The sequence below is a fragment of the Canis lupus genome, chromosome 1 (assembly GCF_011100685.1).
Source record: "Canis lupus familiaris isolate Mischka breed German Shepherd chromosome 1, alternate assembly UU_Cfam_GSD_1.0, whole genome shotgun sequence".
Lineage (NCBI taxonomy): Eukaryota > Metazoa > Chordata > Mammalia > Carnivora > Canidae > Canis > Canis lupus.
The window spans coordinates 54,296,062-54,311,331 of NC_049222.1; the positions used below are offsets into that span (position 1 = coordinate 54,296,062).

General features: G+C 54.9%; 1 protein-coding gene across 1 annotated transcript in view; it reads right to left on the reverse strand.

Annotated features, from left to right (window-relative positions):
* PDE10A (phosphodiesterase 10A) overlaps positions 1-14,766 on the reverse strand; it is a 298,525-nt gene extending 283,759 nt beyond the window's left edge. Inside the window, 2 exon segments of the mRNA XM_038526520.1 lie at positions 13,870-14,557; positions 14,560-14,766. Of these exon segments, the coding sequence (XP_038382448.1) occupies positions 13,870-14,557; positions 14,560-14,766 (895 nt within the window).
* Between the last annotated feature and the right edge of the window lie 504 nt (positions 14,767-15,270).

Sequence of the window (15,270 nt, forward strand, 5' to 3'; positions counted from 1 at the left end):
TGGCCATCCTGAGACTGGCAAACCAAGTGCTCCAATGCAGGTCTGTGTTACTCACCAAACACCATGTGAGCCTGTGTCCCTGGGAGACACATACCCATTTCTCAACCCATCATACTACTTCCCCCAAGGAGGTAGTCTGATGTGCTTTCTCACCAAGAAGCTGCCAATCCCAGGGCACGAGGATACTGAGGAGAGCCAACACTCTATCCAGAAGGAACAAAATGAACAAGAGAAAGCTGCTGGTACCTCTTCCCCCCACACAGCTCTCTCTGGGGCATATTTCTATCTGGCAACGGCATCTGTAAAAACTTTAGGACATCCCCAAACCCAGTTCTGACTACCTCACTGTGTTAACAATACGAGGTACTTCCCACCAGACTGCACCCCACATACGAGAAGTCATAATAATTCTGGATCTCACAGATTTGGCTGGGATATCTTTATAATGTTCCAACACAAAACAAAAAGAATTTAAAAAAAAATCACTTAGAAAAAAAAAATGACAGATTTCCTAACGATGGCCCATTTGATAAAAAGAACAGAACAGTTACGAAACACAGAAGGTGCCAAAACTCTACAGCTATAGCAGAATCTTCTGAGAAACTTACTTCAGCCAGAGCATTGATAGTAATCAGGAGTCACTTTAACATAAGCACTTTCTCAGTGACAAGGCCCTAAGGCATCTGCAGGGCTCAACCTCTCACCCCCAACCTCCATCCCCCATCCCCCATGCTAAGGCGGGAGAGGGGATGGTGGGGGGAGGGGCGAGGGGAAGGCAGCAAGCATCTCCAGGGCTTTCCTGGAACACCCCAGGCTTCTACAGAAAAAACAGTGCCTTGGGGATCCCTGGATGGCTCAGCGGTTTAGCACCTGCCTCGGACCAGAGCGTGATCCTGGAGTCCTGGGATCAAGTCCCATGTTGGGCTCCCTGCGTGGAGCCTGCTCCTCCCTCTGCCTGTGTCTCTGCCTCTCTCTCTCTGTGTGTGTCTCTCATGAATAAATAAACAAAATCTTAAAAAAAAAATTAGAGGGCAGCCCCGGTGGCTCAGCGGTTTAGCGCCTGCCTTCAGCCCAGGGCGTGATCCTGGAGTCCCAGGATCGAGTCCCATGTCAGGCTCCCTGCATGGAGCCCGCTTCTCCCTCTGCCTATGTCTCTGCCTCTCTCTCTTTCTGTGTGTGTGTGTGTGTGTGTGTGTGTGTGTGTCTTTCATGAATAAATAAATAAAATCTTTAAAAAAAAATTAGAAAAACAGTGCCTTCAAGAAAGAGGCCCAAAGGTCCCCAAGGCCTGGGGTGAGTGAGTGAGGTAAGGACCTCAGAAGCATGAATATATGTGTCAAAAACGTTTGTCAGCGTGCAAGGCTGACGTTCGAGGGTAGGAAAGGGTTTTCACAAACTCCAGTAACTCGGAAGGAAGTAGCAGCTAAAATAAAACCAATGGCGGGACTAGGAGGAAATAATATTAAATGATAAGACGATGTCAGCGGTATAAAGCAGAGCACAGGAAAATAGGCGGGGCTGGTCCCCGACCCACGGAGGAAGGAAGAAACCCAATAAAATCGGGGAACAGATCAAATATGAGGAGTTCAGTTCTACCCCGGAGGCCCAGCCGGGGGAGAGGGGGCAGAGGTCTGGGGGGGGTGGTAAGAGCCCGGCCAGCGCTGCGCAGGCTCTGCCCAGGGATGAGTGAGCGCCTAAGTGCCTACCGCCCCTGCCCTAAGTGCAAAGTCAAGTCCCCACAGCACTGGAGGAAATCACAGTAACCCGCCGGGGGCCCACGGGACTCGCTGACAAGACCACTGGAGGCTCCGCTTCCATTCAGAGCAGGAGTGCTAGAACGTACAGCCCACGTTTTCACAGGAAGACACTCGGTTTCTTGCCAAAATGTAGTGATTTCTACCAGCTGAAGCGGGCTGGGCAGCTCTCCAACGGTTTAAACAATCCTTCATATCTTAAATGTGAACCACAGACTGTATCGGAGGCAGAAATTACGTTAAAATAGAAGTGGGTCTCCTTCCCCTCCCCTTCAAGTCCATGTGTGACACAGAAAAGGGTGAGGGGTATTGATGCACGTGATTTTATTTTATTTTTTTGTAATATTCATGGTTTGACATTTTGGGATCCTGTGTAGATGTAAGTGGGAGCTAGAGGAGGCACTCAGGCTCAGAAACATCAAACTATGATCTCGACAGGAAGATAATACACACACACACACACACACACACACACACACAATAACAAGGGGCGCCTGGGTGGCTCAGTGGTTGGGTGTCTGCCTTCAGCTCAGGTCGTGATCCCAAGGTCCTGGGATCAAGTCCTGCGAAGGGAGCCTGCTTCTCCCTCTGCCTATCTCTCTGTCTCTCTCTGCATCTCTCATGAATAAATAAATAAAAATATTTTTAAAAAACATAATAACAAGGAAAAGTGGCTCAACCACCGAACAGGGGACAGACAAATAGTTAAATGGCATTTCAGTACATTGTTGTATGGAAACTGAATTTTCAAACAGGTAATAAATTATGTTAGTCAAAACTCAACACACATAATAGGATATACTAACAGTCTCTCTACAACTCCTGCTCCCCCCGGCCACCCATGCCACCGAGCAGGAGTGGCCAATGCTTTTCCTGAACTTCTGTCCAGTTTCCACATGCAAATACAAGTATACACTTGTATCGGCCTTCCTAACACAAGAATGCATGCACACTGCTCCACATTTTCCTTCCTTCACACACCTAAATACCTGGAAGATCCTTCAGGGCATTTGTGTCACTGCTGCAAATCTCATTCAGCCAAGATAGACCTTTGCATGGTTTTCGATTTCTCTTTCCAACGATGCTGCAAAATCTGAATACCTCGCTAAGTCATTCTGCCTATGGGTGAGTGTATCCAAATAATAAATCCCAGGAGGAGAATTATTGCTTCATTGGGTAAATGCATTTTTAATACCGATCGATACCACCAAATCACCTGCTTCAAAGGCTGTATCAACTGACACATTCCAGCAGGAATGTATGGAAATACCTGCCGTACATTCACAGACTTGTCAGTGGTGTGTTAGCAAGTTTGTTCATCTTTGCAAATCTGACAGGTGGAAATGCTACCTTGGTGTTATTTTAAATTGCATTTGTTTTGTCATGAATGAGGTTGAACACCTTTTCTTTCTTTTATTTTTTTTCATAGCCATTCATTTCATTTTCTAGGAACAATCTGTTCATTTCCTTTGACCACTATTAAGTTCTTTTCCTTAACCATTTCTAGGAGCTCCCGTGTCTCAGGACAGTGAGCCCTACGCAGTGATGGAGCGGTCACTGCTTCCTTCTAGGGCAGATGGCAGAGAACTACAAGAAGCCTGGTGCTGCCGGAGCTCGAGGCACCAGTGGAAGCCAAACGGTGATGGGCAGAAAGGCAAGGGGCTCGGGCACAGCAGCTTTCCAGGAATCTCGTAGGACTTCATTTATGGTACTAAAGGCCATAAACAGTCTGTTACTGTAGATTCCCCTGACAATCTTTTCTTTGATTACTTCTGGATTTTGAGTCACAATTGAAGGGGTCTCCCCATTCCAAAGCCAGGAAGGAATCACCTCACTTTTTTGTCTTTTTATGTTTCCTTTTTTTAAAAAAGAACCATTTAAACATATGAACCAGGGACACCTGGGTGGCTCAGTTGAGCATCTGCCTTCTGATCAGGTCGTGATCCTGGGGTCCTGGATCAAGTCCCACATCAGGCTCCTTGCATGGAGCCTGCTTCTCCCTCTGCTTATGTCTCTGCCTCTCTCTCTGTCTGTCTCTCATGAATAAATAAAGTCTTAAAAAAACATATATGAACTGTTTGTGGAGTTCCTCCTGGAGGTACAGTAAGAGGTATGACCTAATCCTGTTTTTGTCTACATGACTTCCTAGTGGTCTCCAAATCATTTTATTCATTAGTCTATTTTTACTACTAGAAACGATGACACTTAAAATATTCTAAATTCCTTCATGTGTCTGGGTCTGTTTTAGGACTTTTCTATTCTGTTGCACTGGTTTATCTATTCACATGCCAGAACCATCTTGTTTTAATTGTTGAGGTTTTATAACGAGGTCTTTCCTTAATCTGCCCTAAAATAATTGGATATGTTCAATCATGAGACACAAAGAGTATTATCCTAAAAAGGCATGGTGACCGATGAGACAAGAATGTTTTAAGAGTAAACTTCTGGTCTCGGGACAAAAAGAAAATCTGAAAATGGATATAATCCTGACTGCAGGATAAAATGCAAAATTACCAAATCTAGGAAGCCATAGTAATCAAGCTTTGTGGATATCATCTTAAATGTTTGTTTTGGAAGCTGCTAAAACTATAATGCAGAAACACGTAATTATATCATGTGCGAATAAGTTCAATTTGAATTCCACATACTCATGACGCTTTTTTCCAGCAGTGACCTGCTCTTCATGCAAAGTTGTTTCTTACACAGCACTTACCAACTTTTAAAAGTCCAAATACCTTTGCATTTTTATAAATAATTCATGATGTCCACATACATGGCACTGTTTCAATACCTTCATAAGCAAGGCTTTCCCTTAGCCGCTGTAGAAAATGTTTTTGTCAAAGTAAAGAGCTTTTTATCACTCCCTCAGGAAATAAAACAGAGGCACCTGAAATGCTCTAAACACACATCTCCCTCTTTCCCATCAACTCCTGGAGTTTGTTCCACACTGAGCTTGGCAACCCCGTGGCTCCGGGTCTCAGTAACTCCCAAGCCCTGGTCATTGGTGTCAGATAGTGTTTTTGGACTACATGGGGAAAAAAATGAATCAAATGATGTTTCTAAGGTAGGCTAAAACTTAACAACCATGTGATTTATTTCATTACTGTCTTCCTTTGGGGAAAACTAAAATTCTTAAGGGAACCTTTCGATCATCTTCTCCCACCTGAACACCTTCGCTTACTTATTCATTAGACTTATTGTCTAATTGCTTGGCAATTGCTGGAGGTTAAAAAAATGAATAAAACACACTTCCTGCCCATGGGAAGGAAGGGGGACACACAAGTGGAACCAGGCACTGGGGGATGCAGATGAGGGGATGATGAGTGAGCCCAGGGAGAGGAGGGCATTCCAGGAGGGCGGTGACCACAACAGGAAGGAAAGCCCCCCCGCCCCTCCCCCACCCCGCCATGGAGGAGATGTGGTGACCCGGGGGTCAGAACCTCTCAACCCACAAGCAGTTTGGCACTGCAGGCAGGGCTGGGGAGATGGGACAGCGGGAGGAGGGGGTCACCACAGAGAGCTTCGTCCTGCAGGTCATGATGCCACTAAAGAGTGTTCTCTCCCCCATGCGTCCCTCTTCACTACTCACTGCTACAAGGTGTCCTCACCGCCCTGGATCTCATCTGTACCCCACATTACACAGCAGCTCCTTGAAGGCCAGGAGGTCTGTGTGGACATGGCTGTTGCCAGTGACTGGGACAGCAGCTGGAACCCAGAAGCTAGATGAATAGTCACCTGCTACAGGACCAAACACCGTGCTCGGGCACGTCCAGCCCTCCCCAACACACAGGAGACAACCTCCACACCAAGACTCCACAGGCTTTCCTCCACAGGGCACGCGGCCTTTATCTTCCACCTCTCTTCTGCGTGACGCCCTGGCCACCAGACCCCCCTGACCCCCGCCAGGCCCCCCCATCCCTGGGGAGTCTTGCCTTCCCTCAGCTCCCACACTGCACACCATATACCTCCCTCCTTCACGGTACCGCTCCAGCGATTCTCACCAGGATGTGTACTGAGAGCTTCCAAGTGTCCACACTTCCCTGTGCAGCGCATTTGTGCCCCTAGAGAGCGCGTGCGTTTACTCCTGCAGCTCTCTCTGCACCAGCGGTGGTGCATCTCCCTGGGCTTGTGTGTGGGGGCGTCCCCAGGCTTTCCTTCTAAACAGCTCTCAGCAGCACCATCTCCAGCTACATGGCAGTTACTGACCCACCTGCACTGAGCAGGGCCCCCTGCAGCCTAGCTCTGCTCCTCCTGCACCTGTGCACCCCCCATCCTGCACACTGCCAGGCCCCAACCTGCAAACTGCCAGCCCCCACCCTGCACACTGCCTGGCCCCCCAACCCTGTTCACTGCCAGCCCCCCACCCTGCTCACTGCTGCCCGAGGCTGCCCTGGGCTGTCCTGGGTTGGGGGGGGGCACGTGCTGGGGGCTCCCAGGTCAGTTTCCTACAGCACCCCTCCCTGCACCTGAGCCCCTCAGCATCCACACTGGCCTTCCACAGCTCTCCCTGGGGGAGGGCCCCCTTCTGGTGCCTGGGCTTCCTTTCTCCATCATCTCTAAAGGCTTGCTCTGTTCTCCTCCTCTTTCTTCAAACTCCTCCTGGGCAGGTAATGTTCTCAAGTCCCCCTGGGGAGAAGACAGCTCTCACCTCTCAGCCGCAGGAGCCCTGGGGCCATTCTCACCTTCTGCCCTGAGGACTACCACTGCCCTGTGCGCTCCCCTCTGGGGACTCTCTGCCCCTGGAAAACGGGTCTGCATCCTGCCACCCTGCCACGGAGCTCAGGACCCCCGGCCAGCCCCGAGGGCACCTTGGCTCCCTGGCTCCCTGGCCCAGCTAACTTACTTGATCTCCGGGGCATCGGGCTTCTTCGGCGCTGAGGTGCCCCCTTGCGATGGCAGGGCACCTTCTGTTCCATCTCCCCTGGTCCCTGGCTCACTACTCCCGTGGACTCTCCATGGTCCTTCCTTCCACTCCAGTCTTCCGTCTCTCCTGCTCCCAGTGCTCACGGCAGGTTTCCACTCTACAGAGGAGTCACACAGCCTCACCTCCAGCCCCACTCCCTCTGCGGCCACCCAGAGAGCCACCTAGTCATCGCATACCCCCTGCGGGGGAAGCCGCTGCTCCATCAGTGCCTCAGCCTCCCCATGCACCGGGGCGCCACCCCGGGCCCCGGGGAACACCCTGGTTACTCCTGGTTCTCCAGTCTGGACCGATGCACCCTCCGACCACCAGATTTTCCTCATCCAACTGCCTTCTTAACATGTCCACTACCTTGTGCAGTAGGCATTGCAGACAACGCTGCCAAACACGACGCCCAACACCTGCCCACTCCTGGTGGCTCCTTCACACGGTCCAGCCACTTGCCCAACTGCCCACTGAAAACTCAGCACCCTGCTTGTCTCCCCCCTCCCTTGATCCTCACGCCCAATCCACCTGCACATCTTGCATTCTCCACCTCTACACCTCTCCTGAAGCCACGGTTCATTTCCACGTCAGTCACCCCGGCTCTTGCCCTGCCCAGTGCAGCGGCCCATGTGTGCTCGCTCCGTCTCCACCACAGCCCCTACGTTCACACACCGAACTGCAGCCAGGATGAGCTTCTCAGATCACAAAGCACGTGACCCCCTCTAGCTCAAAACCTTCCAGTAGCTGCCCCTTGCTTGTGCAGTTACATGCAATTTCCCCCAACTCACGAAGCCCCAAGCTGGCTCCTGTGCTCAGTGGGCCTCACTCCACACCAGGGCCCTGGACGGCACCCACGCTCCAGCAACAGGAGCCCTCATTCTGTGCTCCAACCAGAGACTCCCCCTGCCTGGGGCCCTCTGCACTGGGCCATTCACAACCCCAGGGGAACCTCCCCAGATCCTGAGAGATCCTCACAGGCCACCTGAACTATAGGAGCCATCCCTTCAACTGTCGATTATAACTCCATGTAGCTCTTGTGGTACTTGGTACTGTTGATACTTGATGGGTTTTTTTTTTTCCCCTTGGATACTCAACTGGTTCATGTCTACACTGCAGAGCACAGGCACCACACAATCAGAAATCCCCACAGCAATAACAGTGCTGACCCAAGAACAGGTGTCAATCTCAGTATTTCCTGCTCTTTTATTACTACTCTCTGGAGGAGGAGCCACCACCACCACCACCACCAGCAGCAGCCCCCAACTCTCACACACACCCCTTTGCAATCCAGAAACTAAGGAGCCATGTGACCCTTGCCTGATACACTCAGTCAATACCACCTGCGCCCTATGGCTTCTGTCTCCCCTATTCTGCAGGTGTATGCTCCCCATCTCGGTTCAGCCTCCCACCTGTCCTCACCTGGCCGATTACTGTACCACACACCAGCCCTCCGCCTGTGGTCACAGAGGAGGTGGTGGACCCTGGCCTTTCTACCTTACCTCCCGGTGTGTCGGTGTGTCGTACTACAGAGGGGTTGACGCTAACAGACAACCAGGAGATGGCGAGTGCTAGCCCAAGAGAATCCTCTCTGCTCAGCACCCCTCCCCACACCTAGCCCACTTCCCACAGCAGCCTGTGGGGGCGCCCTCAACCCCCTGAACCCTCAAGGGGCCAGCATGCCCATCTACCTCATTCATGCCAGGAAAGAGTCCTACTGGCAACTCTGTGAAATCTTTTCAGGGCCCTCCAATCAGATGGTGCTCAGTGCCCTGTCCCTAAAGCATCCTGTACAGCCTCTGCCAGGCAGTGCCTGCGTGTGCAAGCTCCGCCTGCCTCTCCTGCTAGCTGTGCGCTCCTGAGAGCACGGGCTCTGTCTCATACCTGGTGGAGTCCTGGCGCCCCAACACAGAGGCTGAGGCCAAGTCAGTTTTCAATGAGTGGCCTTCAATTTCTATATTCCTTTTTCACAAGCACTGTGTTGTTGTTTTTGGTTTCTTTCTGCCTTTGAATTTCCAAAACAAATATTAGGGCACCTTCAATGCATATGTCATCCACTCTTCCAGTCTCAGGGATGTAACCAAAAAAAGACAAGCTCCTGCCCTCAGGCTCTCAACAAGCTTGCTTTCTGCACAGCAAAGACGGGCAATAAACAAGCAGGCCAGTAAATGAGCAAGAAAATTCCAGAAAGTGGTAAATGCTACAAATAAAATCAGAGCGCTAGCCATCTTCTGTTTGCTTTGGAAGATCTTGAGCTACTCTATCACTGTGGAGTTCCCCCTTAGACCAATTTAGATCAGCTGGAGGAGCTTGATTTACATTTTAAAAGGAAATTAAAATGTTTTGGATTACAGCTAAGAGCTTTCCTTTTAAGGGAGAAATCGTCCTTTTTCATGAAAATTATTTTTTCTTTCCTTCACAGACCGAGTGAGCTGTTTTTAAACAAACAAAAATTAACAACGTATTAATTGATGAAACGGTTGCCACACCAGGTTTAACCTGTTTTATAGTAAACAAATCCTAACATTTCCTTAATGATCCAGTGCAGCACATTTTTCTTCCTTGTGATGAGGAAGGACTTTAAAGATCCACATTCTTGGCAAGTTTCAAATATGCAACACGGTATTATTAGCCACAGTCACCACGTTATACGTTATATGGCTTACTTATTTTACTGCGCTGCATTGCTTTTCCTAAGGGACAGATCGGAAAGGTTTTACGTCCAAAATCATCCGAGGGTAAGGCATCAGATTAACAGGAGAGAGGGCAGCCCGGGTGGCTCAGCGGTTTAGCCTTTAGCCTTCCTTTAGCCCAGGGTGTGATCCTGGAGACCTGAGATCGAGTCCCACATCAGGTTACCTGCATGGAGCCTGCTTCTCCCTTTGCCTGTGTCTCTGTGTCTCTCATGAATAAATTAAATCTTTTAAAAAAAAAAAAAAAAAGATTATCAGGAGAGAAGACATTCTCTTCTGTTTCCACTGCCTCTCATTTAGATTTTTAGGGATTATCTTTGTTCGTGTAGATTTTATGAAACCAAAAAAGGAGTTTTGTGAAATTTAAATTAACACGCCTAAATGGTTCCAGCCAGTTTAAACAGCATGGCCTGCAGATTTCAATTCTCCTGACTACTCCAGCCAAACAGACACGGATACCTGGTCTACCATGACCTGCACCCAGGCCCGGCAGGGGAAACCCACAACTGTCTTGCTGGTTATCTTGGTAGGTAGCCAGATCTATATTTCGGGTCCTTTGAAGGCACAGTCATCATGATTTTCGTCAACCTCAAACAATTTGCACTGAGTAGGGGACTCAGTAACTACTGGTTGGTTCACTGTCAATTGACCTCACCTCCACTTCTGTTGCTGTGCTTCTGGCCTCACACCCTCAGCAACCTCCCTCTCACCGACGCCGCGGTAAGAAGCAGCTACGTGTGAAGTGTAGTGTAGCTTCCGTGTGTGACACATATTTGCTCTTAAAAGGAATCCTATTTATCTCCGTTTGTTCAAGTGCTGGCCGCAGAGTGTCTTAAGTCTCAAGAAAGGGCAACAGTGGTTAGTGGTTGATGCCAAGCATATTTAAAACCTCCAATTCCTGGAAACATACACATTTTCTGTTGTGAACATTTGAAAGATACACTGTAGTCCAGAGAAGCGCCTGTGGAGTGCATTCACAAATCTCCACCATGTCATTTCCCTGTTGCCTCTGTCCTGACCAACCAGAAGTTTCCTTTTTCTACAGCTCTGCCCTGTTCGGAGTAGGCAGCTGTACAGACACAGGGACCCTGGTGAGGGAGAGAGGGAAGGAGAGTTGTTCTGACTGCCCAGTGTCCCGAAGGCAGTATTCTCAGTCTTTCTTCGCAGGGATACCTCTCCTGCACTTTCCACACAGCACCAAGTGCAGACAAGGTGAGTCATTGTTTCCAGAAAACTGCAGCTTCTACTGGTCTATCACAGCATGGCTTTTTGACTTTGCTCTGCATGCACGGGCACACACACGCATGAACGGATGTGCACATACACACACGCACACACACTCTGCTGCAAAGTGGACTTCTCCATTCCCTCTCGGTGGATCTGGGTTCTCCAAGTGCAGAGATTATTTTCTATTCCAATCAGCAACTTCTGAAGCAGTGATGTGCTGAAGCCCTGAGCCTGAGGACGAGGTCAAAGATCATCATTTAAAGGTAGATGGCAGACGAAGGGGCATCAGGTATGGCCTGGACCTACTAGCCCTGGGTCCTGGGCATCGATGCTAAGCCTGCTTCCCGGAGGCTCTCTCCTGCTGGTTGGTGGACTCCCCTTGGGCCACGGCCAGACCAGAGCAACACCTGGCAACTGGCAGTAGCTTTTAGTAAGTGTTTGCTCCGTGCATTACTGAGCAAACCAGTGAATCAGTGTGAACAAAAATGCAAAACCAAAAGGACAGGAATGGAAGCAGGATACCAAACTTCCAATCCATGATTTGCTTTTTGATGATGATAAAAATAAAACCTGTGCTCCTAGAAACAATAACTGGACACAATAGCCTTTGTGTGACAACTGGATGGCTAGATCCAGAAGAGACCAAACGGAAAGGTAAAAACGGGAATAAAGACACAACAATTAAGACACATCTTTATACATTTGGGTATTTTTATTCTTACAGAATACAGATTTTTTTTTTTCAAAAAGGTTCATTTTTACTGACCAATATAAAAAATGTTGGCCAAGATTCTGGTACTTCTGCAATTCAGACAGATGTGGCTTATCATGTAGCCAGACAGAAACAAAGACCCCAAAAATGTCAGAGCAGAAACTGGCTACTGTCCTCTGAGCAGCCAGCCAGCCTCTTCTCAGCTTTGCCTAACAACAGGTTGTGCTTAAGAGGACTTTCATACTTAGTACCTTAATAATGTCCCAAAGGAGACCTCATAACCTCTTGCTCCTATTCAAACCCCAGCCTTGCTCAGTTGGTGGGGGGTGGGTGGGACTCAAGAATCCCGCAATTCTTGAGTGTGTTTATCACTGGGCTTTATCACTTGCTCCTATTCAAACCCCAGCCTTGCTCAGTTAGTGGGGAGTTGGTGGGACTCAAGAATCCCGCAATTCTTGAGTGTGTTTATCACTGGGCTTTTCCCAGTCAGAACTTTCTGCAGATTGAGTTCCTTCTGATGGCTTTCTCTCTAGGTCCTAGGTCTTCTGTCCTTCCAAAGGAGGGTCCCTTGCTGGGTGCCCCTCAGTTCAGCCTCATTCAACCCAGACTATTCATCTTTATCCTGTCCCACAAGATCCCTAGCCAGGGGCCCCCACCCCAAACTAACAAACCCCAGTAACACCAACATACAAACAGAAACCTCATCATTTTAGGAAACTCAGTTCCACCCAAATGTCCACACCCTTGTCTCCTTACCACTGCCCTCTCCCCAAAATAGTGCCCATCCCATGCAAGGCGTGGCTCCCCTCCCTCCCTACACACACAACCTAGCTGCCAAACGTGGAATGTAGATGTTTGCGTAGAATGCACAAATGGGCATGCAAGGGGACAGACAGGGACCCCAGCTCTAGGCCCAAGGTCTAACCAACACACTTCACAACTCCTTGGGAGCTCCATGTTCTCGCTCCGCCTTCAATTCGTGGCAAATCTGAGTCCACTTCAGTAAGTAAAAATGTCCACATCTAAGGGCAGCAGGCGAGCCACCCCTCGTGCCCAGGCCACATCCTTCCCCAACTGCAGCATCTAAGAATCAGCCAACACCCACAGACTCCCCCCCCCCCCCCCACCTGGGAGCCTACAGGACGGAGGGGTCGGCGGGGAGTCCAGGGCCCACGCCCCGCGGTCCTACCAGGTCCACCGCCAAGTAGGGGCAGAGTCAGCCCCGGACAGCCCGGTGCGCGCGGTGCGGGAGGCCGCCGACCCACGCGGCCCGGTGGATCCCCGCGCCCGGGAGGCGGGATCGCTGGGGGCTGTAGGGCCCGGGCAGGACCCGCTCGCAGGCCCGGGGGCTGCCCCTCCCCCGGGCTCCCAGGCGGGCAGTGCTGCCGAGACAAGCGCCAGCAGCGAGGCAGGGCTGGACCCCAAGTGCCCAGAGGCGACGAGGGGCCGGGGCTGGGCAGTGAGCGGCAGATGGGGGCAGGAAGCCAAAACGCGACCCTGGAGAGGCGGCCAGGAGAAGGCGCCGCGGAAGCGCGGTTCCCTAGCGAGCAGCAGACAAAGGCTCGGGTGCGCACGCGGTGGACGGCGGCGCCCGGGCCCCGCGCTCGGGGCCGGGAAGACGCGTGCCCAAGCCGGCCGCCGCCGGAGTCGCCGGGTGCCCGGCCGCTGCGACCTCCGCCGCCCCCCGCCCCGGGTCTCCGGTCCTCACCTTGCTCGCCCTCCATCCACAACAACGGCGATCCCCTCTTCGGCGCGCCGGGTGCCTCTTCCCTTAACATCTCCCGCCTCCTGCCTTCTAGCAAACCTCTGCCTTGACTGTTCGCCTCAGCCTTGCCCCCCCTCCCCCGCGACACGCCTTCTACCGCCCCTGCTCCCGCGCGCTCTCGGCCCCGCACCCGGGGCTGGGGAGGCGGGGCGGCCCTGAGTCTGCCCGGGGGTCCGAACCCGCGGCGCCTTCCTCTCGCACCCTCACGCCCCATTGTCCTTCCCTTTACCCGCCCAAGCACCGGCTACACCCCGGGCTCTAGAGAAAGTGGACTCTTGGCGGAGGTGCCCCCGTTCCACTCCGCTGGTCCACGCTCTGGAACAGGGTCACGGTGGGGGAGGGGGGCTGGAGGGGGGCTGCGGCCCCGGCACCGACCCCGACCCCGGGGGACCCCGAATGCCTTCGCCTTTGGGAGCGCGGAGCTCCGGGGCGCGAGCCTGCCCTCGCCCGGCCAGGGGACCCGGCGGGCAGGACCCCCAAGCGCAAGGAGGCGCGCCTCCCCCAGCCCCCTGGTCCCAGGCTAAGGGCGGAGGAGCCCGGCGTCCGGGGTCACAGCGCGGAGACTGCAACCGCGGGCCGGGCAAGGCGGCCACAGGCAACCCGGGGACCCGTCCCCACCGCCCGCTCCCGGGTCAGCCTTCCCCGCGCGCACGCGGAGCCTGGGAAAGCCCGAGGTCCCCGCGCTGACCGCCGCCGCCGCGCGCCGCCCGGTGCCCCAGCCTCCCCGTCCCCGAGCGAAGCCCGCGGGCGCCGGTTTCCCGGGCGCAAGCCCTCTGCGCGCCCCGGGCCCGGGGAACGAGGAGCCCGGCACTTACTGGGGCTCAGGAAACACTCCGTCAGCCTTCGGAAGCAGCTCGCGTTATTAGAAGGTCCATCTTCCATGTCGGAGCCGAAGAGCAGGGGGGACGCGGCGGCGAGGGCGAAGCCGGCGCCCCGGGGCCGCCGCGGAGTTCGGCCGCCGCCGCCTGGGCTGGGGCCGGGGCAGCCCCCGCCCGCGCCCGGGAAGCCGGGGGAGCCCGCGCGGCGGGCGGCCGGGCCGAGCGGGAGCCGGAGCCCGGCGCGGGCCGGGAGCAGCAGGCTCTGGAGCGCGGAGCAGAGGAAGAGCCGCCGCCGCCCGCCGCCGCCGCCGCCGCCGCCGCGGGGACTACTGCCGGGAGGGACGCTCAGGGGAGCTGCCTCTTGTCCTCCGCCGCCGCCAGCATCGCCGCCGCCTCCTCCAGCCGCCGCCGCCGCCGCTGCGCCCTCCCTTCCTGGGAGACGCACGGGGAGGTGAAAGGCAGATGAGGAGGGGAGAAGAGAGGGAGGGGGCGGAGGGGGCGGCGGCCAGAAGTAAAAGGAAGATGGAGAGGAGGAGGGGACAGGGGAGGAGAGGGCGAGCGCGAAGGGAGCGCGGGCCGGGCCCCAGCCGCCGCCGCCGCCGCCGCCGCCGCCGCCGCGCGCACTCAGGGCGCCCGGGCCCCCCGCGGGGCTGGCGCGGCCTGCGGACGAGGGGGGCGGGCGCGGGGCGGGGGCGGGGGCGCGGCGCGCTCGGCCGGGCCGCCGCCAGGCCGCTCCGGGGCCGGCCCCGGGCCCACCGCGCCCCCCCCGCCGGCAGCGCCGCGCCAGGGCTCCGGGCGGAGTTTGCCGGGGCCGGGGCCGGAGCCGGGCTCGTCCCCGGCCGCTGGCAGGGGGGCCTGGGGGCGGGGAGCGCGCGGCTCTGCGGGGCTGGCCATGGCCCTCCTCCCTGGGCCGCGGTGGGGCCGGCCGCCGGCGGGAGGGGCGCGCCGCGGGCCCGGGCTCGGCGGGCTCCGCCCCCGCAGGACCTGCCCTCCCCCGCGGCCCGGCCCGGCCCGAGCGTGGGTCTGGTCCTCCTCTCCGGTCTTCCGCGCCCCTCCCGGCCCAGTCTTCACATCGCGTCCCGCTCCGGGTGCAGGAGGACCCGGGGCCGGGCGCGAGTCCCCGGCGGCGGCGCCTGGCGGCCGGCTGGCGCGCGATCGGCGTGCTCCCGGCCCGGGCAAGGGGCTGCGGAGACGCTGCCTGCGAGCGCCGCGTGGTTTGTGCGCGCTCCGGCGGCTGAGCCGCGGCGACTGCTCGAAAGCAGCGGAGAAAAGCGCCGCAGTGCCGCTGCCCGGGGAGGAGGCGGCGGCGGCGGCTGCAGAAGACGCCCACTGGCGGAGCGGGCGCTCCCCACGCTGCCGCCGTCCGCGCCCACGTAGCGCGCCCCGCCGCCGCTGGGC